The sequence below is a fragment of the Thunnus maccoyii genome, chromosome 3 (genome assembly GCF_910596095.1).
Source record: "Thunnus maccoyii chromosome 3, fThuMac1.1, whole genome shotgun sequence".
NCBI classification, from domain to species: domain Eukaryota; kingdom Metazoa; phylum Chordata; class Actinopteri; order Scombriformes; family Scombridae; genus Thunnus; species Thunnus maccoyii.
The window spans coordinates 24,562,907-24,590,621 of record NC_056535.1 but is presented as its reverse complement, the minus strand read 5'-3'; the positions used below and the strand labels follow the sequence as shown (position 1 = coordinate 24,590,621).

Sequence of the window (27,715 nt, the reverse complement as noted above, 5' to 3'; positions counted from 1 at the left end):
CTGCCTTACACTTAAACTTACACACAACAGCCATAATTACATTCAGAAACGTATCCTCGTCCCAGACGTCATTTATAACTAAAATAGTTTCTTTAGTATCAAACCTTTGTTAAAGTCTGTTCAGGTATACCTCTTACAGCCTGAACTCTCAGCTTTTCCACTATGCATAATTGGTGACTGACACCTACTGCAGCTATGAACATTACGGCAAGAGGATCCCTTTAAAAGTTGCCTGCTTAGGCTTGCCTTTCACAAATAACTTTGTTCATGTACTGTACATTTTTGTTGTCCCTTTAAATTCTTTTGAGATTATGATGGTAATTACATGTTCACATACACTTCACTATGTGATTAACTTCATTTAGCCTTGTTCACAAAAACAAAGACCAGTGCATTTTTTTTAAACTTTATTAAAAATGTTCAATCATCAAATGATAAACCTCAAGTTAAGTTATCTGATGAAAACAGTACAGTTCATATTGTACATAGACATATAATACCTAGACATTGATATACATAATTCAGATATCAGGTGCTGAAAAGAAGCCTTCCAAAAAATGCTTTTAGGGGAAACTACAGACAAGGAGATGTGTGAAAATTTGTCTGTATCCGCTTTAAACCTATTGCAAGCAATCAACACCTTTACAAATGCATACTTACTCTGCTTTCCTTAATTTTTAAGTATTCAGAAACTTATCACCTCAAAATTTTCTGTTATTATGAAGACATCCTCACTACCAGACAGATGTTAGACCTATTTCATTTCATTTAATACAAAAGCTAACGACAAACAAGAATCTTAATTGTCAAATGCAACAGACTTTCTGTATTTCTCTGAACAACGTCACCATCTGCATTAGCTCGCTCAGAGGGGTGTGCAGACATGCAAAGTCATTCTTGATACTGAGGTTTTGCATCTTTCAGGTCAACAGGACCAGATTCTTGTTACATTCTGTTAAATTCCAGTGTATTTAGTTTCAGCCGGGAACTTCTTGCATGAAGTTTATGAGGAAGCAGACTGAAGTTGACCCTTGTGTACATACTCCAGAGCTGTGGCGATAGTCCTCATGTCCATCTCAATACTGCGGGCCCAGTTCTCCACATCCCCAATTTCCTGTTCAAAGAGGGACAACTGTCAAACATTCATTCCAATTTTTCCATTGCTAAAAAAAAAAAAATCTGAATAAGAATTGACGATGCATTTCTCTTGCTCTTGTTTTTGTATAATGGGCTGCTCAAATGGCCCGCAGAGCGACTGGCCCACTGGGATTTCTCCCAGTGCTCCCAGTGGCCAGTCTGACTGCTACATTTACACTAGTTGTAGAAATTATGTACTAGAGAAAACGAGACATGTTCTGTATCTGCGATTTAGGAGCTGTTAGCAAATTCTCCGGTGTAACGTTAATGTGTGAACTCGGCAACAACAACACACAACACTCTCTCCAGCAGTTAACGTTGCCATGACAACAATGTCAATGATAGGGGAATAAGCCACATTACATCCACATTCATCTGAGGACAGGATCGCTGTGAATAATCTCCAGGTACACTGTATATTCAACGTCACTTATTATTTATTGATCAATAGAAAATTTGTTTCAAAATAGAAAACGTTACACTTCTTAACATATTGTGTTTATAACACGAGGTATGGGCTGGGTCCTGATTGAGCCCTGATCTAACCTATCATAAGTAGTAGCAACAAACAAGCTTTAAACATTTCCAGGCACTGTTTCATCCCAAGAAGATGATGTAAGCCGGATAACTGTGGAGGGAGTGGAACCTCATTGATAAATTGCTTTCACTGCCTGTTAAATCCGCTCAGATATAAGGACCTAGTGTCAGTGCCCTTGAGTGAACTAATCTGCTTTTAGTAAACCTGGTGAGGCAATTGTGAGTTTTGACTGAGATGAGTCACTGTCACGCTCACTGTTTGCAAGAAGACTGTGCTATTGCTTTCATTTGAACACATTGAACAGTGGGATAAGACAGGAGATATAGCTTAAATATGTATTAAGGAATATTTCTGATATCAAAACAAACTATTTATCATAAAAGCAAAGGCACCTCAAGCAATGATCTGGCAGCTGAATTTACAGGCTTATAATATGTAAAAAGGTTAAAATACAACGTTCATACTGTATATAAGTGGACTACATGACAGAAATACCTTGTTTATGGATTATATACATAATTATTACTTCAAGACCTCACTTGTTAATACAGTGTATCCTACCTTTAGGGCCTGATTGAACCCCTCCACCATACTGATCCACTGAGCAGTTTGTTTGGAGAACTGGCTCGCCTGCACTTGGAGAGTTTTGACCTCATGGTCGAGCTTACGTTGGTTTATGTATGCTTGGGCAACCCTAGAGTAAAACAGGAAACAACAATGAGAGGTGGTACAGTATTGGTAATATATTAAAATGACATGATGTGTGGCATGTGAGAGTGACTTTGATTTGATAATCTTAAGTCTAACTCATGACTGTTTTCATTTATAATGAAAATATACATTAATATTCAAACTAGACTAAGTCTTGTCTCTCAAGTTATTGAGGGATTTTCGTCATAATCTTTTTCATAAAGGAGCAGCTCAACAATGGTCTTTGCATCCCACTCTTGTACTTTAAGCTGATTGTCTGGGTTTCATCACGACTTTCACAATGTTAACAATCTTAATGTACTATTTGCAGTTGTGTCACACACTGGGCAAATGCTGCCCTGCCAGAAATGGATTGTTTGGACTTTACTGGCTCAGAATGAGGGTTGGCAGTGGACCAAATAATACAAGACAGCTTAACTGAAATCTGTTAGGAAACCAGGGAGCCATGGTATCTGTATCGGTATCTATACAGTCCATGTATTACCCCATTTTTATTTTAGGAGTCTGAAATTTAGTTTTTAATGTCAAACAGAACACAATTCCTCTGGATTCACTTTGTTTTATCTAAGTGAAAAATTAGAGAGTAAAAATATAGTTCAACCATACCCACCTAGTGTGACCTGAAGGAGCAACATTGTGTTGCTCTAATTACAATTCTTTTTCTGATTACCCAAAAAATTAGAAAAATAATAAACAAAGTTGTTGACAATCGACTAATTGATTTTAAACATTCTCACACATCCCAGCTTTTCAAAAGAGAGCTTTTGCTGCTTTTCTCTGTGTTATACGCTGTAATTGTAAAAACTTGCATTTAGGACTGTTAGACAAAACAAGCATTTTGAAGACATCACCTTGGGCTCTTGTAAGTTGTAATCCTCCTTTTCACAACTTTTCTGATACCTATTAGACACTGCAGTTTGAGCTCCCCTCATGTTTGCTGGTATGATCTCCAGACTGTGGTTGTTACAGATGGACATACACTTCCCTACCTACAGGAACTGATCACACCACAAACCTCAACCCGCCCTGCACCCTCAGATCTGTCAGCAGCTCGTACAGTACCAAGCTCCGCACCATCAAGCCTTCTGCTCTGCTGCACCACAGCCTTCCTGACCATCTGAGGGCAGCACAGACCCTAGACTCTTTTATGTCTTTAATATTGTAGCACTGTGAAATTCACTGTGAATTAAAAGTGCAGTACAAATTAAATGCATTGTTATTATTATTAATACTACATGAGTAGGCAGATGAATCCCTAATGAGAGCTGAATATCCTGAATAAGTTATCGCAGATAACTCACAGCTGTCGTTCAATATAACTGTTAAGTGTGTTGGTTTGGGTGCTGTGTGTTTGTGGGGTTGGTGGCAAAGAGGCCGGACGAATGGATTAGTGGAGTATTTTTTCTGGCACATGCACACTGTATCTCTCTACATAATGTGGATGCCAGGGGATCAACACATCCCATGTCCAAACCCTCAACTACCATAAAAAAGCAAGTTAAGGAGCATGACTTTCATACCCAACATTGAGGTGGTCCACCAGGGCTTCTGTCAGACAGGTGGCTGCGGCAATAGCTTCTCGCCTGCGTCTCTCTGGGCAATAAATCAACACAGACAAACAAATAATTAAAACTCCGGTGGACTTACGTTACGAGGAGCTCCTCACCTAACTGTGGTTGTATTATCAAAACTCGCTTAATACATTCAAAATCTCCAAAAATACTCGGCTTCGGCTTTGTTTTTAGCATCAGTTAGCACGATAGCTAACCAGCCAGCAGGCAGTCAGCTCCCTCTTCTCACCCTGCAGGTCCTTCCGCTCGCTTTGCTTCGCCTGGTGCTCCTTCAGTAAACGAGACAACATCTTCCTTCACTGCTCGCTGATGATATTTCGCGAATGTTTTTTTTTCATTTAAGCTCGCTGGCCAATATTAGCAGGCAGGAACGTTGTAGATGCTACCAGCTGATTAGCAACAGCAGCTGTCACGAGACCAAGTTCGTGGACTACAAAAGTGGGCGTGCCCGTGATGACGGATGCTGCCATTTATCATTAGTTATAATGTTATTATGATTGTTTTTTATTGAATAACACCACCAACTTTGTAGGAATCAGAACAGCTAGTGTACTGCACGATAATTATACTGACAATATACATTTTAAATGCATGTAAGCGCTCTTGATTACATCATTTAATTATGAAAATGTGTTTTTATTGTGACGTCAAGCTCAGTTACGTCATACCGGTTTAGCCTTCAAAATAAAAGTGCGAATAATAAAAAGTAGTTACAACTACTAGCAGTGGTGAAAGTAACTAAGTACATTTACTCAAGTACTGTACTTGAGCACAATTTTGAGGTACTTGCACTTTACTTGAATATTTCCATTTTATGCCAATTTATACTTCCACTCCACTACATTTCAGAGGGAAATATTGTGCTTTTTACTCCACTACGTTTATTTGACAGCTTTAGTTACTAGTTACTTTTTAATATTTTACACATTGGATAACATAACAAGCTTTTAAAATACAACACACTGTTAAAGATTAAACCAGTGGTTTCCAGCCTTTCTGGCTTTTGATGTTTTACAAAAAGCAGTGTGTAGTTGGGGTCACATTTCAGATGTTTGTGAGTTGTTAACAGCTCCATCAAATAGTGATTTTTCCCTCTAAACTTCTCACATGGTTTCATTTCAATAAATGTTCAAATGATCCAATATTTCACCAAAAATCAATGATTAGAGAAAAATTGCAAAAACTGAACACAGATTTGTGTCAGAACTTTGTTTTTTCTTCTTTCTTCTCCCATTAATCATCTCACGACCCCTCAGATTTATCTGGTGACCTTTTGGAGGGGCCCGACCCCTAGTTTGGGAAACTCTGGACTAAACTAGCTAAGTGTGTATAGTAGTTAGTGGTTCAAACTAGCTCCACCTCCAGCAGCCACAACAGTAACATGCTGCTTATACACTGATGCTTCAGTATTAATAATCTAATGATGTCATATATAATAATATATCAGTCAGAGGGACAAAATGAGATCTTTAAACTTTAATACTTTAAGTACATTTTGCTGCTAATACTTATGTACTTTTACTCAAGTAGTATTTTTCATGCAGGACTTTTACTTGTAATGGAGTATTTTTAGATTGCTGTATTGGTACCTTTACTTGGATCTGAATACTTCTTCCACCACTGACTACTACTTACAAATACTACTACGGTACAACAACAGCTACTACAGCTGGTACTACTAAGACCAGTACGACCACTAATGATGATAGTCATGTTAAAGATATAAATATACTACTGCTGCCACTGTTATTTTAAGTCTTTGTTAAATGATAATGATAAAGAAAAATGGTCAGAAAAATTGAGAACAGGTTTTAAGCACATTTACCATCCTGAGCACAGAGGTCCATTTGTACTCAGATAAAATCTGGAATCCTTCTGGAAGCCTTTGTTTGTGGAAACTGAACATGTCGCTTTCATTCAGTCCCAAAGGAGGATAGAGAGTGTCAACCATGCTATTTGGATGAGGTTTAGAATAAATGCATTTTATATTCTACCGTCCATTTATCATGATCTTTTGATTAAGTTTTTCAGAAAATGTCTGCTTGACATCCCAGTTCGCTCAACATGACAGATGCGTGTAGATTACAGTGCATGTTTATATATGTAAATTGAGCCCATGTGTTCTGGGCATATTTGGCTGTATGATACTTGAATAAAATATTCATTAATTCATTGACAACTACAAACAATAATAATAAGAAAAAAAACAAATGGTAGTTTGATTAACTTTAAAGGCATGTCATTTGTAAATATACACTGAGTAAATAACAAGGTGGATGAAAATGGCAGAATGCATATTAAATGCAAAAACATGCAGAACAACACAACACAATAAAACAGTAACTCATAGGCAAGAGTAGAAAGAGGACATTTAAGGTAAGAATGAGATTTTTGAGCATTCATTTGATTCACTATGGCAGCAATAACATTTCCTTAAACTTCTCACCTTTTTCAGAACTTGAGGGTCATAACTTATTTAATCATCATTTTGTGGGCCTGTCATTATTATTTTATTGGCTGTTATGAACAGCTTTATCTGTGTAAACTATGCAGTCTATAGTAACATATATATATGCAGCCTAAAACTGGCAAATAAATTAAGTTAAACTAATGAATTAAATTTAATGAATTTAATTCCTTACAAAAATGTTTTGTCAATTCACTGTCCTGCACAACCTAAATACAGCAGTGGTTCTCAAAATTTTTCATGTCAAGGATCCCTAAACTAACACAAATTAGACCACAGACTCCCATCTGATAAGATTTTTGCCTCTAGATGTTTTATTACAGAAAGTGTATGAAACCCATGACCAAAATAGTCATACATTCTGTCATTGTGTTACTTATGGATGGAATTAAATTGAAAATACATTATTCCCCTTTTTGCTGGGGACACCCCCCCTCCCCCTCATTAAGGACCCCTGCGGCTCCCTGAACCACTGCTGTAAAGGACTATATTCCTGGGGGATTTTCTGGGATTTAAATAAAAAAGGAAAGACAAAAACAATACTTTGCAGATACTGTTTTATAGTGAAAAATCCGTACCGGAAAAGCCGGTCCTGTTCTGGCTAGCCAGCGGAAAACAGGTCTGTGCTGATGGCAGGCACCAAGCTGTCAACAATCTAGGCACAGCGTTAGCTGAAACGAAAGTGTGTGTGACCGTTTACCGTCTGCCTCCGTCAGGTATGGCCATTAAGTGTTTTACTGAACCAGAGGTGTCAGATTTCCTCGAATGAACGATCGAAGCTGCTCAGGGAGCCGGCTGGTGTTAGCATTTCTAATGTTAGTTGATGCATGGTTAGCTAACAGCTTTGGTGCTTAGGACGTCGGCGAGCAAAGTTGGTCCAGGTTGTTGAACTTCTACGTGTGTTGTAGTAATTCACAAAATATTTACATCAAAGCTAATAGGCCATCTTAACAATGTCACTCCCGAGACGGTAAATATACTAAATATTTTAGTTAAGTCTCGACAACAACTCCCGATGGCTAACCTTCCTGCTAACCTGTCAGTTAACGTGAAAGCTATTAACGGCTAAGTTACAGCTGTGCTTCCTTCAGGGAAGACGTTTCCTCTTTTACAACTTCATGTTATGTTACATAAGTTACGGTCTGATGCTCTCAGCATATTCCTGTTATATTAATGTTCCCCCTAGTCCACCATTTAAATCATCTTCCTGCTCCGTCACAGGACGGTGAAAGATTAGCATGGCAACGCAGGTAGGTTTAGTGAGACTAATTTAGCCGAGTTAACGTTGGGATTTACCATTATAGAAGGGACTCGTTAGTTTCTTGAAATAGTTAAGTTTAAACCAAATCAATAACGTTAATTTGAATGCAGTTTATATACTTGAGAACACTAATGATGTCAATTTCACATTGTTTTTGGTATGACAGACTTGGCAGTAAGTTATAGTGATGGCAAAATCACCAACGGTACTGAATAACACGAGCCGGATATTCATTAGAAATAATGATGTTAAAATGTATACTCAATTTTTAAATGTATACTCAATGTCATGTGAAATATTTGGCTTTTACTCTGTCGTTGTACTCAGATATCATATTGTCATGCATAGCCATATACACTGTTGAATAGTTAGAAATTGTTTTAAATGTATTTAAAGACAGGGTTTAGGCCTATTTTCCACTCACTGTAGAAACCTAATATACTAATATAGGGTTGAACGATTTTTAAAAAAATATCCAATTGCAAGTAATTCGACTGATTACTATATGATTTGCGATATTAAAGGGAATGGTAATTTTTACATCATTCTCATTTTCATTGAAAAAAAATTATTAAAATGATTATGGTGTGAACAAAGATGTTTTCTCAAGTCTGTAGAATATGACGTGTAGGCCAGGACATCTCTGCAGCATGACAATATTTAATTTAAATTAGTATTTTTACACACATTTCGCCACCCAAATATTGTGCCTCCTGGGATGTGAAAATTGTAGTAGGCCATATTGTGATTTCGATAAAAAATGTGATCAATTGTTCAGCCCTAGCCTAATCACTCTTTAAGTGGGTTACCTACATGGAGTAGTCCTATGTTTACATCTGTTGTCATTGGTTGCAGGTGTTGCCCGTCCTTTCGGTGTAGCCATACAAGGCTGCAGTGTTATGGATGAACCATGAAGGCCCAATTGCAAGTCACAGGTCAGTTACTTCAGCTCTCATTGAAATTAAACTGACAAATGACCATTGACCATTTATCTAATTGTCGTGTTGTAATGTTCAGTTTTGTATGACAAAGATCTGTCAGTGACTTGTTGTATTTAGCACTGGGGGTGTGCTATGTGTACTGTATGATAATGGTATGAGCAAGCTGTCCCATCTCCACCCATTGTAACCACTGATAAATTCTGATTAAACCTACTGAAAGTTGCATTACCTTCAGGGTCACCTATCATATTTTCTCCTTTTCCAGTGCTTTCAGCCAAGCTGAAGGAAAACAAAAAGAACTGGTTTGGTCCCAGTCCATATGTTGAGGTAGCTGTGGATGGCCAGTCAAAGAGAACTGAGAAATGCAACAACACGCATAGTCCTAAATGGAAGCAGGCTGTCACTGTGTAAGTATGGGTGTGCTGTTTGTCATAGGAGAGGAAGCAGTTAACAAACAAATACCGTTGCTGATTAAATGTTGGGTGACATGCTAATAGATAATAAAAATATTATTGTTTTAACTAAAAACTAATTTTAGTCTACATACAGCATTGTGGGTGGTAACATTATATTTTGATTCATCATTTCATGTCATTGTTGTGTATTCAGTTTATTGTCTACATTGTACATGTCTCAGAACCAGAATTGGTTTTTTTCACATAGAGCCACTCAGCTTTGAATTTGGTGATTCAACAAAGACAAAACTTGGAAGAAATGCACTAAATGAATATCCGATATATCAGAATGGAAATAGTAGGGGAGCTCACACTGTTCGTGCACCCGACACCTACTGTTTTACCATTGACTTGTGCTTGCACCATAAAAACAGGGCCCACTGTGTTCAAATAATTTAGCATCTGTTTATAGTAAAACTAATGACCAATCTCAGTGGTATTCCTTGTAAAGCTTTGTTGCATAAATAATAAGAGCACTGTATTTCAAATGTATTAATTGAATTAAATTGTTAGGAATTTATTTTTTAATGAATGACTTAAATGATTAATTGAATCCCAAAAATTGGCATTGATTAATTTCCCTCTAATGTGTTTACTTATTAATCCTGGTTCATCTTTTTCTCTGCTGTTGGCCCATACAAGATATTAACATCTCCTTGCTTCTCTACAGAATTGTGACTCCTGTCAGCAAGCTGATCTTTCGTGTTTGGAGCCACCAGACACTGAAGGCAGACATCCTACTAGGAATGGCCACACTGGAGATCAGTGAGACCCTTAAGGCTAATGATCTGAAATGTGAGTTCACACTACCTCTTTTCTCCTATGGGCTAATCTTTGTGTTTTTGTTTTTGTATTTTTTTTTTTTTTTTTGCTGACATTAGAGAACTGTGAACTTGTTATAGCATAATACTCTTTGGTGAAGTTTGCTTATAGAATGCTGTCCAAGGAGTAGAGCATGGTATTAATACTTCTGGGCTCAGGGGATTGATTCCCACAGAATACTACTAAGTATTCAGGAAAAAAACTTGCCCAGCATGGCTTATTTATTTCAGGATAATATCCAGTTACATCCCTTGTAATTTCACTGTCAGTATTAACTTTATGTGTCCATGTCTATCAGCAGCACACGTGTTATGTAAGAGTGGATATCTGCTGGTGCTTGTTATGAAAATTTTTTATTGGGCTTTGATAAGATTAACAGCCAACATGCACACTACTGACTAGCTTTCCATTTCCCTGGGTTGCAGGTCTTACCTAAGCTCATGACCTTCTCTGTGTTGGTGTGTGTGTTTATAACTCAGTACAAAGGCTCCCCTCAGACCTGGTCAGCATGCACAAACCACGTGACATAAAATTCTGATCCATATTCTATGTTACAGCTGCTTGCTTTTCATTCGCCAACAGAGAACAAGATTCTAAAAACCCTGCTGGTGGCCCCTCAGGCTGTGTTTCTTGTTACACCACATGTGACTATAGTGGTTTGAGCTGACTGTGTGACATACACTTGCGTCTTTACAGCCCTGTACTCTCACTAGCAGGACTAAAAACAGTCATAAATGCTTTGATAATGAAGAACCAGTGTGGCCAGCCTACCTAAGGAAAATGTTTCTTAATGTTTGTTAATTTTAGTGTCAGATATCATATTAGGAAAAGTAAATACATACAGTGGCAATTTTTTTACTACCTCAGTGCAGCCTTAACAATTGTTTTCATTCTGTTGTGATGAGATAGTGTTGGTGTTTGTGTGATGAGTTCACCTGAGGTGTGTTGACAGTCTGGCACCTGTTTAACACCATATGATGATTGTTTCTCTTCCCCAGTGTGTGAGGTGGTGCAGACACTGCAGCTGTCCTCTGACAGAGACTCCCGGGATATTGTAGGTGACCTGTCAGTCTGCTTGGATGGCATGCAGGTGGACCCAGAGACCTTTGCCTCGGCAGAGAGAAATCATGGTAAGAGCAATCATAGCTGACAAGTTATTCCTCTCTTCCTCATAATCTGTTTGATAGTTAATACTTTTAGTTAAAAGGACTTGCAAATGAAATTTTTTTTGGCCTATGATCAGAGCTCTTGTAACTGGTATGGCTAATATCATAAACTGATTTTAGGTTAGCATAGATATGTCAGTATTGTTGTATATGACAGTCGAGAAGTAAGAAGAAATTGCATCACAGAAATGCCAAAGATATTTTTGAGGAAACAAAAAACAGTGCCTCCATTATATAGTAGTATAAAAACCTCTTCTGTGTAATCTATGCACTCTATGCATTGCCTCTGTGCAACGCCTGTTGGCATCTACTTCTTATCAGACTCAAATTTAGCTTTATGGCACTTGTTGTATCAGCTCACAGATGTACGTCGTTTTGGATAAAAGCGTCTGCCAAATTAAACCGTAAATTGTAAAATATAGTTTGTCTATGTATTTTTCAATTACAGCATGTCCCTCTTAGTCCACATCAATGACCAAATTTAAGAGACCTTAACAATCAGCTGATAAATTGTTAGCAGAATTTTTAAACTTTCAAATAATGTCAGTATTGGCTGACCTACGCCAGTATTTTTTGGGCTCTAGTTCTTTTAAGATTGAAAACTTTTCTCTTAAGTATGTACTACCAACAGCATCCTGAATTATTTTACATAAATGACGTCACTTGCTTTCCCTTTCTCTGTCATTCTAGCTTCTGTTCCAAATGGAAAAGCCAGACAAAATGGAGACACTGGCAAAAGGTCTTGTTAACTATACATGCTTTTTTTCTTGCATATCTTGGGATATTGGTTTGGTTAAATACACAACAAACGCTGTGTACCTGTAGCCTAACTTCACTGTAAATATTCCCATTTTGATCCAAAGGGCCAGCATAGACATGTCTCCCTCCAGTGACTCAGACGAGTGGGTCATCGTACCTAATGGTCATGCTGTGAACGGTACAGGCTCTCCTTCCCGGTCTCCAGGGGGCTCCACTGCTTTACGTCCCCCTAGACCTGCTCGCCCGCCACCTCCTACACCCCGTAGACCTGCAGCCTCACCAAGTAGGAAAATACAAATTACTTCAAAATCTATATAAGTAGTTACAATATAACATTGGTTCACATACCATTTGACATACCAGTCATACCACATTCTCACATACCAGGGATTTCTTTCACATACTAAAACAGTATGTGCACTTTCATGTGACTGCACTGAAAGCAAACACACCACTACTAATGCATTTACAAATGTATGCTTCCTCTGTGCCCTTGTCACTCCTCCTCCTCCACCCCTTTAGCTTCTTCTAGCAGTTCTACTCCCAGTGAGCTGAGCGAAGGCCCAGCTACCGATGGCTCCTCTCAGGCATCCGCAAGCGGGTGTTCAGATCAGCAAGATGACTCCGGTGCAGGTGCAGGTGCAGGTGCAGGAGCAGCAACAGCGAGTTCCTCACAGACAACAAGTGTCCCCAAACCAGGGGCCTCTGCCTCAGCAGCTCCAGCCGCAGCTGCTCCTAGAATCACACCCATGAACAACGGTCCCTTGCCACCAGGGTAAAGAGCAACGCACTACACTTTGCTCTGCAACTCTTTTAAAGTAGCTGCTGCTGAGACACCTTTTGAAAATACAGCCTTACTATATAAATGCTTATGTGTGTTGTTATTTTATAATGTTGCAAAGTTGTAGGCATTTTAAAGAACAGTAGTTTTCAGTGGTAAAATGACTCCGAATCTCTTTGCTGTGCAGTTGACCTCCAGCTGAATCCCGTTCCCTGATCACTCATTTGTGTTGTATCTGCAGGTGGGAGCAAAGGGTGGACCAAAACGGACGTATGTACTACGTGGATCACATTGAGAAAAGAACAACCTGGGAGAGGCCTGATCCTCTGCCTACAGGGTACCAAAACACTTTGACAAGAGCCTACTAACATGGCTCTTGTTCTGCTCTTTTGGACTGTGCTGTTATAATACAATAAAAATGATCTAAGATTACAAGAGACATATTTTATCACCACGTTTATAATTACTGTAGAGCTGCGCTGTTTTTGTCCTTCACTTTATCTTTCTAAATTTAATGTCAGCGATGGTTACAGTGCAATAGTAGAACATATTGAAATAACCCGTGTTTCTGCTTTTAATATAGATGCCAGGTGGAGCCCTTCGGCACATCTTACCTTTGGCCTACGTTGTCAACTTAGCACTGCCTTCTTTTCAATCTCCTGTAGGTGGGAGCGCAGGGTGGACCCGATGGGTAGGGTGTACTATGTCGACCACATGACCCGAACTACCACGTGGCAACGCCCCACGCAGGAGTCAGTGCGTAATTATGAGGAGTGGCAGCACCAGCGTAGCCAACTGCAGGGAGCCATGCAGCAGTTTAACCAGAGGTTCATTTATGGGGTGAGAGGTCTTAGTCTGTCTTAGTCACTGGACTGGTTTTATTCACTGGGCATGAAAATCAGTTTGAAGATTTGTTATGAATGTCTATTTGTTCAGATAGAGAAAGTAGACATTTTGAGGAATTTAATATACTTACAGTACATAATGTATTTTTTATAGAATAATGCTCGAAAGTACTTAAAGCACATATTTCTGGTGTCTAATGCCAGTCGTTTCTGTGTGTGATGTGGCTCAAGGATGGCTCTTCATGATAATTATTTTTTAAAAGCTTTTTTAGACTGTATCAGCATGTGTCCCATTTTCTCTTTACTGCTCAGCTCCAAGACCAGCTGGCAGCCACAGCCAATAAAGAGTTTGACCCAATGGGACCTTTGCCGCATGGTTGGGGTAAATATCACTGAGCATTAGACATTTATTTTAGCTGTAATTACAGAAATGTTACAAAACCATGATAAAGATGTTTTTGAGGACTGGTCATGATGTTAGCAGAGCTTCATTGCATTTCATTCATATTGATTTTATATATAATGTGTTTTTTTTTTTTTTTGGGGTATGTCAGAGAAGAGAACAGACACCAACGGCAGAGTGTATTTTGTTCATCACCCGACTCGAACGACACAGTGGGAAGACCCCAGGACGCAAGGGTGAGTGTATGCCTGTGTGTGTGTGTGTGTGTGTGTGTGTAATGAATCAACTCACTCAAGCCAAGTGTGTATATACGGATGCCGAATCCTCAAAAGCAAAAATCAACAAATCAGGAGCAAGACAGAATTTATTATGTTCAGTGAGATTTGTTTTGTTGCTGCCACCTTCTTTTGGCTACATTGCATTATACAGCTCAACTTTGCTATACTGTATCACGGTAATACCTTTGTCAAATTAAGTATAAATGATTCTGCCATTCAAGTAATATGTAATATTGTCAGGGAAAAGAAATACCTTAGTTGTACTTTTGTTTGATGGCCAGTGAGGGGTGCCAATGTGTCAGCAATCCAGCTCCAGTACTTATAAATTTCTCAACCAAGGAAAATACTCCCCTCTGCTCCAAAAGAGGTTTGAACATCTCAATGACAGGAAAGACACATGCCAACATTCTGGATGGTGTGGAAGTACAGAATGTAGAAAGTTTAAGATCTCAACAAGCTTTTTCAAAGATACTGATTGGATTCAAACAGCTCGTGACTGTACGGAATAGTACAGGATAATTGCTTTAAACTGTTCCTGTGCTGGATCATCAGTAAACTGCCGCTAATGAGGAATTTATGGGTACACAAAGGAAAGAGCATCCGACTAAACGCTGTTTAATGTATTCAGTTAATCCTTATCAAACAGCATGGAGGAAGCCCTGCTTTTTATATCTTAAGGGCATGATTTTTAGTCTTTCCTGGTTCATGTTTCTAATTTCTCTTTACCCCTGCAATTAAGTTTAGATGTAAATTTGAATATGGCATAATTTTGTATTCTGTAAAAAAAAAAAAAAAAAAAAAAAAAAAGAATAGAAACCTTCACTGGTAATAGAAATTACGATATTTCAAAGCTCTTTGATTATTTTTTAAATAAAAACATGTCATACTGAATGTATAACTAAATATCAGTCAGATTTCCTGTAAACGTGTTTATATTAAGCAGACCCCAAGATTCAGAGCAATCATTTCATATTCAGAGGAATGCACAAGCATTACATGTATTGTAATTTTTATGTGGACATAAATCAAATACTTCACACTCCTGTTTATGTACAATATATCTTGGTTATTAGTGCCCATTTTCACTTGTTAAGTAATTCCCTAATTTCCCTTGTAATGTAAAGTTTATGTCTAGCTATTACACCAAATAGTTTAATGTATATTCATGTGCATTTGTGGTGTTCAGGTTGCTGAATGACAAGCCTCTGCCAGAGGGCTGGGAGATGAGGTTCACGGTGGATGGTATTCCCTACTTTGTAGACCACAACAGACGAACCACAACCTACATTGACCCTCGCACAGGAAAATCCTCGCTGTAAGTTGTTGGTAAAATGTTGGTGTTGACTGGCTCACATTATATATGCGTCAGAAGAAGAAAATAGACTTCAGGTCATCTGCTTTTTACAAAACTGATCCTCCACCAGCTGATATCATTGACCCTACAAGCGAGTAAATTATTCAATGTCAATACAAAAAATAGTGATTAATGCATGTTTAAATGCATTTAAATCAGTGACAGGTATAATGTTAGATACATAATTAGAGCATTCCTAAATAACACAGTGGCAGCATAATTGCAGTACAATGTAAGCACTTGCATAACTTGCCTAAATGTGTTTCTTGAGTTTAAAAATGGATCTTCTGGTCTTTTTCACAGTGAGAATGGACCACAGATAACCTACGTCAGGGACTTCAAAGCCAAAGTGCAATACTTCAGATTCTGGTGTCAGGTAAGTACAGTCTCAGCACAACAGGTTTTGAAATACTTCATCATCTTCCATTATAAAATCAGCAAGCAGATTGTTGGATCTTTCTTTATCCACCTGCTGTTTTACCATAGGCATTTCATATCTATTGGTATTTGACTGTGCAATAATGCAAAGCATTCAAGTCCATAAATATTTGTTTTTTTGTGTTTTTCCCTCTTAGCAATTGTCGATGCCTCAGCACATTAAGATTACCGTCTCCAGGAAAACCTTGTTTGAGGATTCATTCCAACAGGTGAATATGTGCATATACTGTCTTCTTTCTTCATTTCTAGGAACATCATCATTATGTAATTCTTTTAATTCTTTGTCTTCAAAGATCATGAGCTTCCACCCTCAAGATCTGAGGCGGAGACTTTGGATTATTTTCCCTGGAGAGGAAGGCTTGGACTACGGAGGCGTGGCCAGGTAAGTAGTTTCACCTGAAACAATTCTATAGTTTGATCTTATTGTATGACTCCTACTATAAGGTGTGTTTTGTTTCCATTTGTAGCTTTTTTGACACCACCTTACCCCAACACAACCTGTTATGTAATAATAAAAGTGTACGATCTTCAGCTTTGGCAAACTACCTCGCTCAACCAGTATGAGCATTTCCACGTCATTAATTCTGTTGTGGTTATATTTTCAGGGAATGGTTCTTCTTGCTTTCTCATGAGGTACTGAACCCCATGTACTGTTTATTCGAGTATGCTGGCAAGGACAACTACTGCCTGCAAATCAACCCTGCCTCCTACATCAACCCTGATCACCTCAAGTACTTCAAGTTCATCGGGCGCTTCATTGCCATGGTACCTGTACAATTTGTCAACACATTTCTAACTGCTGTCAATCTTTAAACAGTGGGTGATGCCAAAAAAGATGGATCATGTCACCTAACAGCCCTGCATTTCTTTTCTAGGCCTTGTTCCACGGCAAATTCATCGACACAGGTTTCTCCCTGCCCTTCTACAAGCGTATCCTGAACAAACCTCTGGCTCTCAAAGACCTGGAGTCCATAGATCCAGAGTTTTACAACTCTCTCATCTGGATCAAGTAGGTCTGGGGGCACAAGACATAATATGCAAGGTGGTGGGTGGGTAGCTGACGGACATGCACATGATATGTTGATGATGAGGGGGAAAAGTTGTATGATATTAAAGTCAGCTGCATAAGGCTTGATATACTCTCTTTACATACTTACGATAATAGCACACATTCTATTATCAACATACAATACCAGGGCTGGATAAACTAATCTAGAATATTCTTAGCCATGATAGAGATGGAGGAATGCATTATAGTTTTGTGATTGTAACTTTGTTAATGCTAATAACTCTCTTGCCTGCAGGGACAATAACATAGAGGAGTGTGGTCTGGAGATGTTCTTCTCAGTAGACAAGGAGATCCTGGGGGAGGTCACCACCCACGAGCTGAAACCAGACGGAGGGAACGTTCAAGTAACTGAGGAAAATAAGGAGGAATACATCAGGTGCTGCCGCGTCCTCTGCTGCTTCTCACTCACCGTCCATCTTCATCCACCACATTTACATTCACTTTTATATCTCACACATTTACGTATGATCTCATCCGGGCTGACTTGTAATAACCGCAGCACTATGATATACAATGCAATAGTTCAAACAACAAGGAGTGTGCACCAATTAGTCCTCTGTCTGTCCTCAATTTTTATTTTTTTTGCAGATATGCAATAATCTCTATATCTCTGTGTTCAGGTTAGTTGCAGAGTGGAGGCTGTCCAGAGGTGTGGAGGAGCAGACTCAGGCTTTCTTTGAGGGCTTCAATGAAGTTCTGCCCCAGCAGTACCTTCAGTACTTTGATGCTAAGGAATTAGAGGTATTTAATTAACTACAAGTATTCTCTACAACCTTTTCTAAAAAAAGGAAAAGTTTAGGTTTTAATTTTATCAACAGGCTATTCTTGGTCTTCTCCTGTGAACATCAGAATTGTGTCAAAATTGATGTTGATTCTGCAGGGATGTTTTATAGGTCTGGTTTGAAAAAGCGACAATTTTGAGAAAATAAAGATCCTGCTTCCTTCTTGCGTTTAGGTGATGCTGTGCGGGATGCAAGAGATAGACCTGGTGGACTGGCAGAGAAACACCATCTACAGACATTATGCCCGAAGTAGCAAGCAGATCCTTTGGTTCTGGCAGGTTGGTACATACTCCAGTACACACACTCTCAGACTGTACTGTTACTGTACTAATAGGTTCAGCTTAATCATGGTCAACAGTTGCAATATACAAATCACCATTTTCTCTGCAGTTTTTTTTAAATTTTACATACAACTGAGAAAACTTTGGGTTTTCAAGAATATTAATAGAATATTCCTGTATCATGGAGAAAAGTGTGTTTGGCTGGATTTGATAACAAAATGATAACAAAAGGTTCTGTTGACAGTTTGTAAAGGAGATGGACAACGAGAAGAGGATGAGACTGCTGCAGTTTGTCACAGGAACTTGTCGTCTTCCTGTGGGTGGCTTCGCTGACCTGATGGGTATGAAAAACAGACACGCGCACACTGTATATCACATCAGAATTCTTTTCTTGATTTAATTGTCTTTATGTTTAATTTTGACAAATATAGGAAGCAACGGCCCCCAAAAGTTCTGCATTGAGAAAGTGGGCAAAGAGAACTGGCTTCCACGAAGCCACACATGGTAAGACCAGTTTTTCTTTTTCTGCATTCAAAGAAGTCCTTCTTCTTAAGGTGTTTGACCAGATGCCTGTTCCATATTGGCGCAGGATTAAACTGTCATAACCAAGCCCTCTTAGTCATTTCTGATTCAACCAGTTCAAACTCCTCCTTTATTGTTGGTCTGTCTTTGGTATTTGAAGTTATATAACATGTTTGAGAATGCATTGCTGCTGAACTGAGTAAGCACAGTTTACACAGTATTTATTTATCACATGCCCTTATGCACCATCATGTGAAATTGCAGCCATAAAGGAATAGTTTGGATTCTTTTGAAGTAGGGTTGTATGAGGTAGTTATAGTCAGCGTATTACCTGCAGTAGATTTGTGTTGGCACCCCCGCAGTTTAGAGAAGCAGGCAGGAGTACCGGTATAGAAGGGGGGGTAATACACTTTACTATGGACAAGTACCTCATACAACCCTACTTGAAAAAATCCAAACTATCCCTTTTTAAAGTGCAGCCTTAAAGGATAGGTTCACAATTTTCAAGTCTGTCTTAAAACAATAGTCAGGTGCCCAAATGAAGATTAAAGTAGGTTTTTTCCTGCCATAATCTTTCCTACTGTTCATACTGACTGTTAGAAGATGTCTTCATAATATACTTACAATGTAAGTGATGGGGGCCAAAATCCATGAGCCTCCCTATGTGCAAAAATGTATTTAAATGCTTATCTGAAGCTCATATGAAGCTTCAGTTGTCCAAATTAATGAAACGAAATTGTTATCTTTCAATGTTACAATCTTTTTAGTGTCAAAGTCCCTCTTTTTGTTAGTATACTTCCAGCGCAGTTCAACAGGGAAACACTGAGGAAACACAAAGAGGGAATTTTATGTTAAAAAGACTGTAAATGTAGCAGATATCCACTTGATATAACTAACTCAGACAGCTGAAGCCTCATATAAGCTTCAGATAAACTTTTAAATGCAAATGACTGTGTGGACTCACTGGGGATTGTGAAACTATCCTTTACAATAACATTTCTCAACGTGTTTTCATTTCTCAAGGTGTCACGACACTGAACAAGAAGGAAAAAAAAAAATCTTTTATCAGCATTTATGTCAAAATCTGTACATATAAGCATAGGAATGTTACAGTAACCAAGCACTTTGTTTCACTTTTAAGAGATACAACTTAAAAAATATAAGAGAATACAGGTTGCATTCAATATATTTCTGTGAAAAGTCATTTCTTTTTTCTCTCAATTGTCCAATCAAGCTTTAATCGTCTGGACCTTCCTCCTTACAAGAGCTATGAGCAGCTGAAGGAGAAACTCATGTTCGCCATAGAGGAGACAGAGGGCTTTGGGCAGGAGTAACAAGAGCAGGAGCGACAGGATGGGAGGGAGGAACCATATCCATTTCTGACAAGAGTGCTTTTCGACAGATTCTCTTTGCAGCCAGGAGCTGCTTATGAACTGGTAGATAGACGTACACATTTTTATTTTCTGTCACATTATCATATGCGATAACAGCTGTTCCCGAGCTGTGTTGTCATAAATTAATTTCTCCCCCCGCAAGAGACCTGTGAATCCTCCTCACCCTATGTCACTTCTCACGTATATGATCAGTTCCGCCCTAATCCAGCTGATCTCACCCGGCTCAGCCCACTATGAGACGATGAAGGCAGAAGAGACGCCTTTCTCACCATGTCATGTCTGCACTCGCTGTACATTACGCAAGTGCAGTTTCTACACGTATTCATGTGAATCTGTGCATCTCTTCTCAAGAGCCTCCATGTCAGGCCTATGCACTAGAATAACAATTTCAAAGCAAAGAACCATGTTTGTGCATTTTGACTTGTATTAAAAAAAAAGGTTCATATCTCAAAGAAATGATAAAAGGCACATACATGGTTTTAGGTTTCTCAGACCCAATTTTTTTTTTTTCTTGAAAGGACGAATGAATGGATGTTTTTTTTTTTTTTTTTTTTTTTTTCCAACAGCTGACTGACTGGACTGACTAGAATCCTGTAGCACATATTCAGTTTCTTTAATAACTTTGATAAGTGTAATCATGCTAATTGTAATAATAATTTCTCTTATTTTGACAGGTTGATTTCCTAACTTTGAGTTCAAACTTTTAACTAGTTTGCACATGTGAGCAGTAAGACAGTTGTGATTGTTCTTGAGAGAAGTTGTATTTTTATGTGCAATAGTTTTGTAGAAAACATTTTTGCCAATAATAGAACCAAACAATAGTTTGTTTGATCATTTTCTAAGAATTTGGTAAGTTTCACCATTTACTATTGATTTAATTCTTCAATATGAAGTGGAGGACATTTGCATATTAGCAAGTGTATTTGGTGAAACTGGTTTGGTTGTGATTTCATTTGACAAACCTTGACTTCCCAAAATGCTTCGTGCTGTATGTAATATAAGCATATTTGACTGTGGATGGTCACGTCCTTTATCAGAGAGGGAGACTTAATGTGTGAAGGATTTTCTTGATGAGTAAGAGCTGTTACTGATGAAGTGGGAGCATTAGAATATATTGCATCATAGAAAAAAAAAAGTATAATAATTACCTATTCCCACTGAATGGTAGCAAATTCTCTGGTAGATGTCCAGAATTAAGTATTATCCTAGATAATTAAGATGCTGAATCTTAACTGTTAAATGTGTTAAGTGACTAATGCAGTTTATGTAAATACTTACAAAGTAGAAACATGTGTTAAATATCTTCATATAATTTACCCAGGCAGAGGACCCCTTTTAGTTGCAGGCATAAGTTGAGAATTCAGATTTGAAGTGAAGTAATAGCAAGTGGCCCTAGTTTTATAGGGTGTTAGGTATTCAGATTTGTACAGTTATAGTGTAATTCATATAAGCTCTGCTAACATCAAACTAGTTTTGTTTTTAGTATCAGGTGGAGTATCACTTTAAATGACTGTGGAATCAGTACCAAAGTATATTTTTTGTAAACCATTTGACTTAATAAGAACAAAGTCACCAAAAATAATTATTTACTTACCTTAAATTATTACACATTGGTTGTCGCTAGTCAGTTGTCCTGTATTTCACTCGTTATAAGGAGCAGTCAGTAATCCAAATGAAAACTAAAAGAGGTACCTACACTTAGAAATCCAAAACTTAAAACCTGCCATCACCCAAATTTATTGAAGAGGAGTTAAATATAAAATATATTTTTCTATTGGTTAAAAACTAGGAGTGACTAGGTAATTTACAGCAGTTTTCCGTAAGTCAGTTCTCAACCTTTCTTGGATTTTTTTTTTTTTTTTTACTCTTTGTCACTGTGGATTTGAAATGTTTGTTTAACAGGCCTGTTAGTAACATGGATTTGTATTTATACACAGTAATAACTTTAACTGTCCAAACATTAAGCTGTGGATTATGTTTACTAGCAACATGGTGTAAATTACTTGGTATAATTGCAGTGTATGTTTTATTGAATGCTAAAAATTCAGAATAATAATTTGAAAAAGTTCCCTGAAGTTCCCAGTAAAATGCAAAATGATGTAACCTCAAATTTTGCTACATATTTTCACTTGATACATAATAGTGTCAAATGTCTTTGAGTTATCTCACAGTTTCCCTTCATCTCTGGCAGTAATTAAGTACATACACACCTACAAAAATCTTTCTCCGTGAGTAGCTACCATTATGCGCATTTTGCAGAGATTGTTATTAAGAAAAGAGGCAGTTAACAGTTTACAAATGTTATATGAACGACTAATGATAGCACCTTGTCACTCCAAAATGGTCGAATTAACCACTTCACTGTTTAATCACTGCTGCATTCCTGATCATGGGGCAGTTAGATGTATAGAAATATGCAAAGTAGTGATTTAGTTGTACTGATTGCATTGTAAATCATGTTGATAGTGTAATCACTGTTTTTTTTTTTTTTTTTGAAGCTCTAACTTTTTTGATAACTAGAAGTCAATGGTTGAATACTATTTATTAGTAGGATGGGTTTCATGTAACAATGGATTGGATTGATTGAGAGAAAAAAACAGTAATAAAATGATTCAAACACTGGGCTCCTGCAGGATGTTTGTGAATTGTAATACTTTTTTTAATCACTGTTAAAAATATTCAGTAATATGACACTGTTTATAACTTTTGTTTGAATATTTCTTCTAAATGAGCATATTTACAAACCATTACTTTGCATGTTGTCCTCTTATAACAAACACAGAAAAGGTATTCCTAACATTTTGTGAGAGGAAGTAAATGTAATGTACTATACGTTTGGTAATATGGATTGTATTGTTGATGAATACATCCTACATCCAGATTTTGAGAATTGTGTGGGGAAAATGCCAAAATTAAGGATACCCAGAGGTACCAAGATGCATGCTAAATCTAGATTTCTGACTATTTAAATAAATAAAGGAGGAGCTGCTCACAGCTGAAAACAATTACAACTAATTGTAGATGGTGGCAAGACAGTCCTCTAAATATCTCTGGTGTGTATATAGTCTAGAAAATAATGCAGTGAAAAATAAAAAAAAAGGAAACTATGGGAATTGGTGTTCAATACTATACACCGTTAGTGTGTTAAGACTCCTCACTGTATTGTTGTAAAGTGTGTCTGGACTCTTCAGATCTAGTCTCACATTATGTAAGTGTGCAACAACAAAATGAGTAATGCAATTACCAAGATTACGTACCACAGTTTGGTATGTAGATACAGGTCTGCTGCACAAACCGCCACTGCAGCAAATACATTAACTAATCATGTTATTCTGTCCAGGTTAACCCCCTTTTTCAAAATATTTTAGGGGGTTTTAGGGAGTATTTTAAGTTAAATAAAATAAATAAATTTAAGCTATACGTTTGGATTTTTAAGTTATTTTAATCGATAATAACGCATAATTTTGTCTTGAGACCAAAAACACGAACAGTTTGCTTAAATTGAAATTACATAGGAACCAAGTTACAATCCTGCGCTACGGCCTTTTTTCCCCGTGACACATTATTCTGGAGTGCGTGTGCAACATTTATTTGTGTCCTGACAGCTGTAGTGAAAGTCATGGCACATTCAGATCTGATAAAAACTCTACTGTACACTGTCAATAATCTGCTGCAGCAAGAGAAATACAAAGCTGCATTGGCAGTGTTGAAAGGATTCAGAAACGGCGCCGTGTGAGTGAAATAAAACTAAATAAACTCTTTAGTTTGGCTGATTGTCGAGATAGTTTACTTCGCTAACCTGCGGCTAACTGCTAAAAGCTCTTTGGTGGCTAATCAGCTGTAGTGTAGCTGGCTTTAGTTTGGATCCACCATGGTAATTTACGGCGATATTTTAACCCTTACATACTGTTCAGGCCAAATTTGACCCATATGTGCAGTTGAGTGCACTAAAAACTCCCTGAACACCATTATTGTAACCTGACTTAAGTATGAAATATGTCACCTTTTTAAAAAATTTTGTGCAGCTGATCCTAATTTTTGTACATATTAAAGAGGGTGTTCCGGGTTAAATTTGATTGATTGATTAAAAAAAAAAAAATCACCATGCAAAAATGTTGTTGCATTCTTCACATATAAAAACATTAATTGAAATCATGATAGCTGTTATGTTCTCCTGTTTTATGTAACATAGGACCATACTATAGTAGGATTGTGAATGTTTTTGTGTAAAACCTGAAGAATACACACACTCTGCTCTCTGAAAGCTTTAATTAGGATTAATCACCCATTTATTAATGACTAATGAGGTTAGAGCCCGACTGATATATCAGTCAGCTGATATCATCGACTGATATTGGCCTATCACAGATATATCAGTATCAGTGTATAAGTTGTCTGATATGCACTGATATTTATATATATAAATAGATATATATTAAAGTTATATAGGCATTATTTTATGTATATTTGATCCTTTTTCTTAATCCAAGTTTAATATAAACAGATGTTTTTTTTGTTCTCTGTGTTTTTTATTTACAGTTATTTATAATTATTAAATTCCCAGTGAAGTTTACTGTTTCAGTGTGCTGATGTCATTTTATACAATAAAATTTATTGTTAAACTGTAAAATATCATGCCTCCATTACATATCTTTGTCACAAGTGTTTGATAACTACATTTGAAGGATCATTGCAAAAAAATGTATGTTTATGTATATATTCTGTATATATAAGACAGTCGGTTGATATATCAATATTGGAATTTTTTTACTCCCTAATATTGGCATCAGCCCCTAAAATCCAGCATTGGTTGGACTCTAAATGAGATATTTATGAATGAAAAATAGATTTGCAGTTCAGAAATTAATTATGAGACTAATTATGAGGGGATGCTGTGAAGGGTCAGAATATGAACAGTATGTAAGAGTTAAATAAGATTATATTTGTGGCAGTGTGCTGTAAACCTACCTCTTGTTCATGTATTTGAAGGGGATTTGGTTGACTATAATGTTTGGGTTTGAGTACTAGGTTTGGGTTTGAGTATTGTTCTGTAGCCACATGTGTTCGCAGCCTGCATCTTGATTGTATTGTGTTTATATCTCAGATATGGAGCCAAAATCAGAGCACCGCATGCCCTGGTGATGACATTTCTATTCAGAAGTGGCAGGTAAGAACTGAGCTGTTTTTAAGTAATAGTATCCTGCAAGTATAATACTCGCCACACCTCTGAACTCTGAACATGTTTTTCTTCCCTCTAACAGTTTGAAGGATAAGCTCAAAGCCATTTTGAAGGCCACGTACACCCACTCCCGCAACCTGGCATACTTTGTTTTCACATACAAAGGACTGCAGGCCTTGCAGGAGAAGATCCAGGGAAAGAGCTTGCAGTCTCACTCCTTTCTGGCTGCCTGTATTGGAGGATGGTTAGTGTTCGGAGATAACAACAACATCAATAGCCAGGTATGACAGGCCTATATCCACAAATCCACTTTTGTCACGTGTGCCATTTCCTTAATCCTATTTGTACATTAACAATCACATCAATATTAAGCCAAGACTGTAATTACTCTCTCTAATTACTGTTTCCTATCCATTAAAACTCTCTACTTTTTACTCTAGATCAACATGTACTTGCTGTCCAGGATCTTGTTCGCCTTGTCTCGCCTGGCTGTAGAGAAAGGATTTATCCCCCAGCCTAAAAAAGACCCTTTCCCACTTTTCGCCACCCTGGTGTGGGGCATTGTCTTGTGGCTGTTTGAGTATTACCCACACACCCTCCAGCCCTCACTGCAGTCTTCAATGAACTACCTCTACCATGACAGCAATGTGTGGCATGACATCTCGGACTTCCTTGTTTATAACAAGCCAAGGACTGCTGCTCAGAAATGAAACTTTAGTTTTTTCTCCCCCCTAGTATGGACCAGTGCTCTCCAACAGAGGTTTTCTCAAACCTTTTCATGTCAAGGACCCCTAAACTAATACAAATTAGACCACAGACCCCCATCTGATAAGATTTTTGCTTTTAGATGTTTTATCATAGAAGGTGCATGAAACCTTTGACCAAAATAGTCATACATTCTGTCATTGTGGTCCTTCTTGATGGAATTAAAGTGTAAGTAAATGATTCCCCTTTTTGCTGGGGACCCTCTGGACCCCCTCAAGGACCCCTGGGAGTCCCTGGACCCCACTTTGAGAACAGCTGTTCTACAAGATAATCATTGCATTAATTATTTTTAATAATTATAAATATTCCGAATATTTTTAAATGTTGCCTTCTTTAAATTATTGCCAGAATGTAGTTTTTGAATTTAGGTAGGGGATCAATATTATATCTGATGTTTTGTAGGAAGTTTTTGTTTTGTTCATTTACACTGATTTTCATGTGCAATCAACCAGTTTCCAGCATTTCCAGCATTTCCAGCATACAGTATTTGTATACCATTGTTATCAGACAAAATCAGCTTTTTAAATAGCGATATCTGTATCTATCTATTATGTTTTCTTGGCTGATTGTACATTAATTGATTCAAATTTCCAGGGATATTTCACTAAATACAACTGCCACTGAATAAAAGACAAAAAAAAATGTTAAATGCAAAACAGGCTGAAATGCTTTTATGTGCTGTGAAGCTGCAGTTACACAGAGACACACAAAAAAAGCTGTTTTTCTCTCCCAAAACGGATTGATAGTTTGAAGTGTGGCAAGTGTAGCACTACTGAGGATCTTTCCCTACAAAGAAGTATGCAGGTTATAATTACGACTAACTAAAACATGGAATATTCTGTGTTGTAATGTAGTGTTATGGCTCCGTTTTGTTTGATCTTTTTAATGTAATGCCAATTCCCTCATACTGCAGTTTTGTTAATTTACTTTTAAACTGTTCATGTTTAACATCTGAAAGAATGTTTGAGTGACACTCATTCTGTCATGTGCCATCGTAATTTGTACAAAGGGCTGAATTAAATCTTGCTTCAGTCAAACTTGTTTCCAGGCTTAATTAGTCATCACTTCCACAGTAAAACCTCTGTTTAAAATCGAATTGCAACATATTGGGATGACGACAAAAGATTTTGACAGCAAAGGCATATTGCGTCAGTGCAGTATCAACCTTGAATAGGGTGCAGAAAATTGAGTTTTAATTTACCTTTAATATTTGAGATATTTGCAATTGTCAGTGGTGGAAAATACATTTAAAAGAGTCCTGTACTTGAGTATTTCCATTTTATGTTTAATGGCTTGTACTTTAATGTATTGTAGTTTTTACTGCTCCACTTTGATTTGACAGCTACAGTATAATTAGTTTTTTGTTGTTAATGATACCTTCTCTTATGATATTTGTGACCTTGTGATTTTAATTGTCCCACATGAACTTAAAATTAGACAGAGAGATAATACATGATGTAAAGCACAAAAACACTGCTGATTACATTTTTTAATATCTTATTATTTTATCGGTTATTTTTCCTAATGAGAACTAGTGTCAGTTTGACAGAGATGAATGTACCAGAGGCATGGGTGTTGACTTGGACAATGCACCAGAAAATTCAATATGTGTACGACCTTTAGTTGGCGCTCATCAATAATTTATTGCGTCTTTGGCCCCCATTTTTGAAAAAATCCTAAAATTCCTGACTGTAACTTTCCTTGCTGGATACGACTAAAAATTGCTTTTAATTTCTTTATACTTCATCTTTAAAAGGTGTGACTGAGTATCACATTTACATCTGTGATATAGAGAT

The 27,715-nt window shown here is 37.4% G+C and overlaps 3 protein-coding genes across 3 annotated transcripts; 2 read left to right on the top strand and 1 right to left on the bottom strand.

Annotated features, from left to right (window-relative positions):
- Nucleotides 1-390: 390 nt before the first annotated feature.
- On the bottom strand, nucleotides 391-4,395 carry bloc1s1 (biogenesis of lysosomal organelles complex-1, subunit 1). Its single transcript, XM_042406478.1, has 4 exons — nucleotides 4,187-4,395; nucleotides 3,907-3,979; nucleotides 2,237-2,369; nucleotides 391-1,114 (listed from the first exon to the last, which is right to left on the bottom strand). The coding sequence occupies exons 1-4, from the start codon at nucleotides 4,245-4,247 to the stop codon at nucleotides 1,004-1,006; spliced, it is 378 nt and encodes a 125-aa protein (XP_042262412.1). The 5' UTR covers nucleotides 4,248-4,395; the 3' UTR covers nucleotides 391-1,003.
- A 2,613-nt stretch (nucleotides 4,396-7,008) lies between these two features.
- Nucleotides 7,009-22,607, top strand: itcha (itchy E3 ubiquitin protein ligase a). The gene is made up of 24 exons (XM_042407103.1): nucleotides 7,009-7,140; nucleotides 8,541-8,620; nucleotides 8,892-9,033; nucleotides 9,752-9,876; nucleotides 10,902-11,033; nucleotides 11,760-11,808; nucleotides 11,933-12,111; nucleotides 12,351-12,603; nucleotides 12,851-12,946; nucleotides 13,275-13,449; nucleotides 13,767-13,836; nucleotides 14,009-14,093; nucleotides 15,322-15,450; nucleotides 15,793-15,865; nucleotides 16,065-16,136; nucleotides 16,221-16,309; nucleotides 16,533-16,692; nucleotides 16,803-16,936; nucleotides 17,232-17,372; nucleotides 17,617-17,737; nucleotides 17,952-18,056; nucleotides 18,304-18,400; nucleotides 18,491-18,563; nucleotides 19,816-22,607. The coding sequence occupies exons 2-24, from the start codon at nucleotides 8,596-8,598 to the stop codon at nucleotides 19,913-19,915; spliced, it is 2,625 nt and encodes an 874-aa protein (XP_042263037.1). The 5' UTR covers nucleotides 7,009-7,140; nucleotides 8,541-8,595; the 3' UTR covers nucleotides 19,916-22,607.
- Nucleotides 22,608-23,548: 941 nt separating this feature from the next.
- pxmp4 (peroxisomal membrane protein 4) lies at nucleotides 23,549-27,351 on the top strand. Its single transcript, XM_042406573.1, has 4 exons — nucleotides 23,549-23,707; nucleotides 25,080-25,142; nucleotides 25,237-25,435; nucleotides 25,595-27,351. The coding sequence occupies exons 1-4, from the start codon at nucleotides 23,595-23,597 to the stop codon at nucleotides 25,862-25,864; spliced, it is 645 nt and encodes a 214-aa protein (XP_042262507.1). The 5' UTR covers nucleotides 23,549-23,594; the 3' UTR covers nucleotides 25,865-27,351.
- The last annotated feature ends 364 nt before the right edge of the window (nucleotides 27,352-27,715 follow it).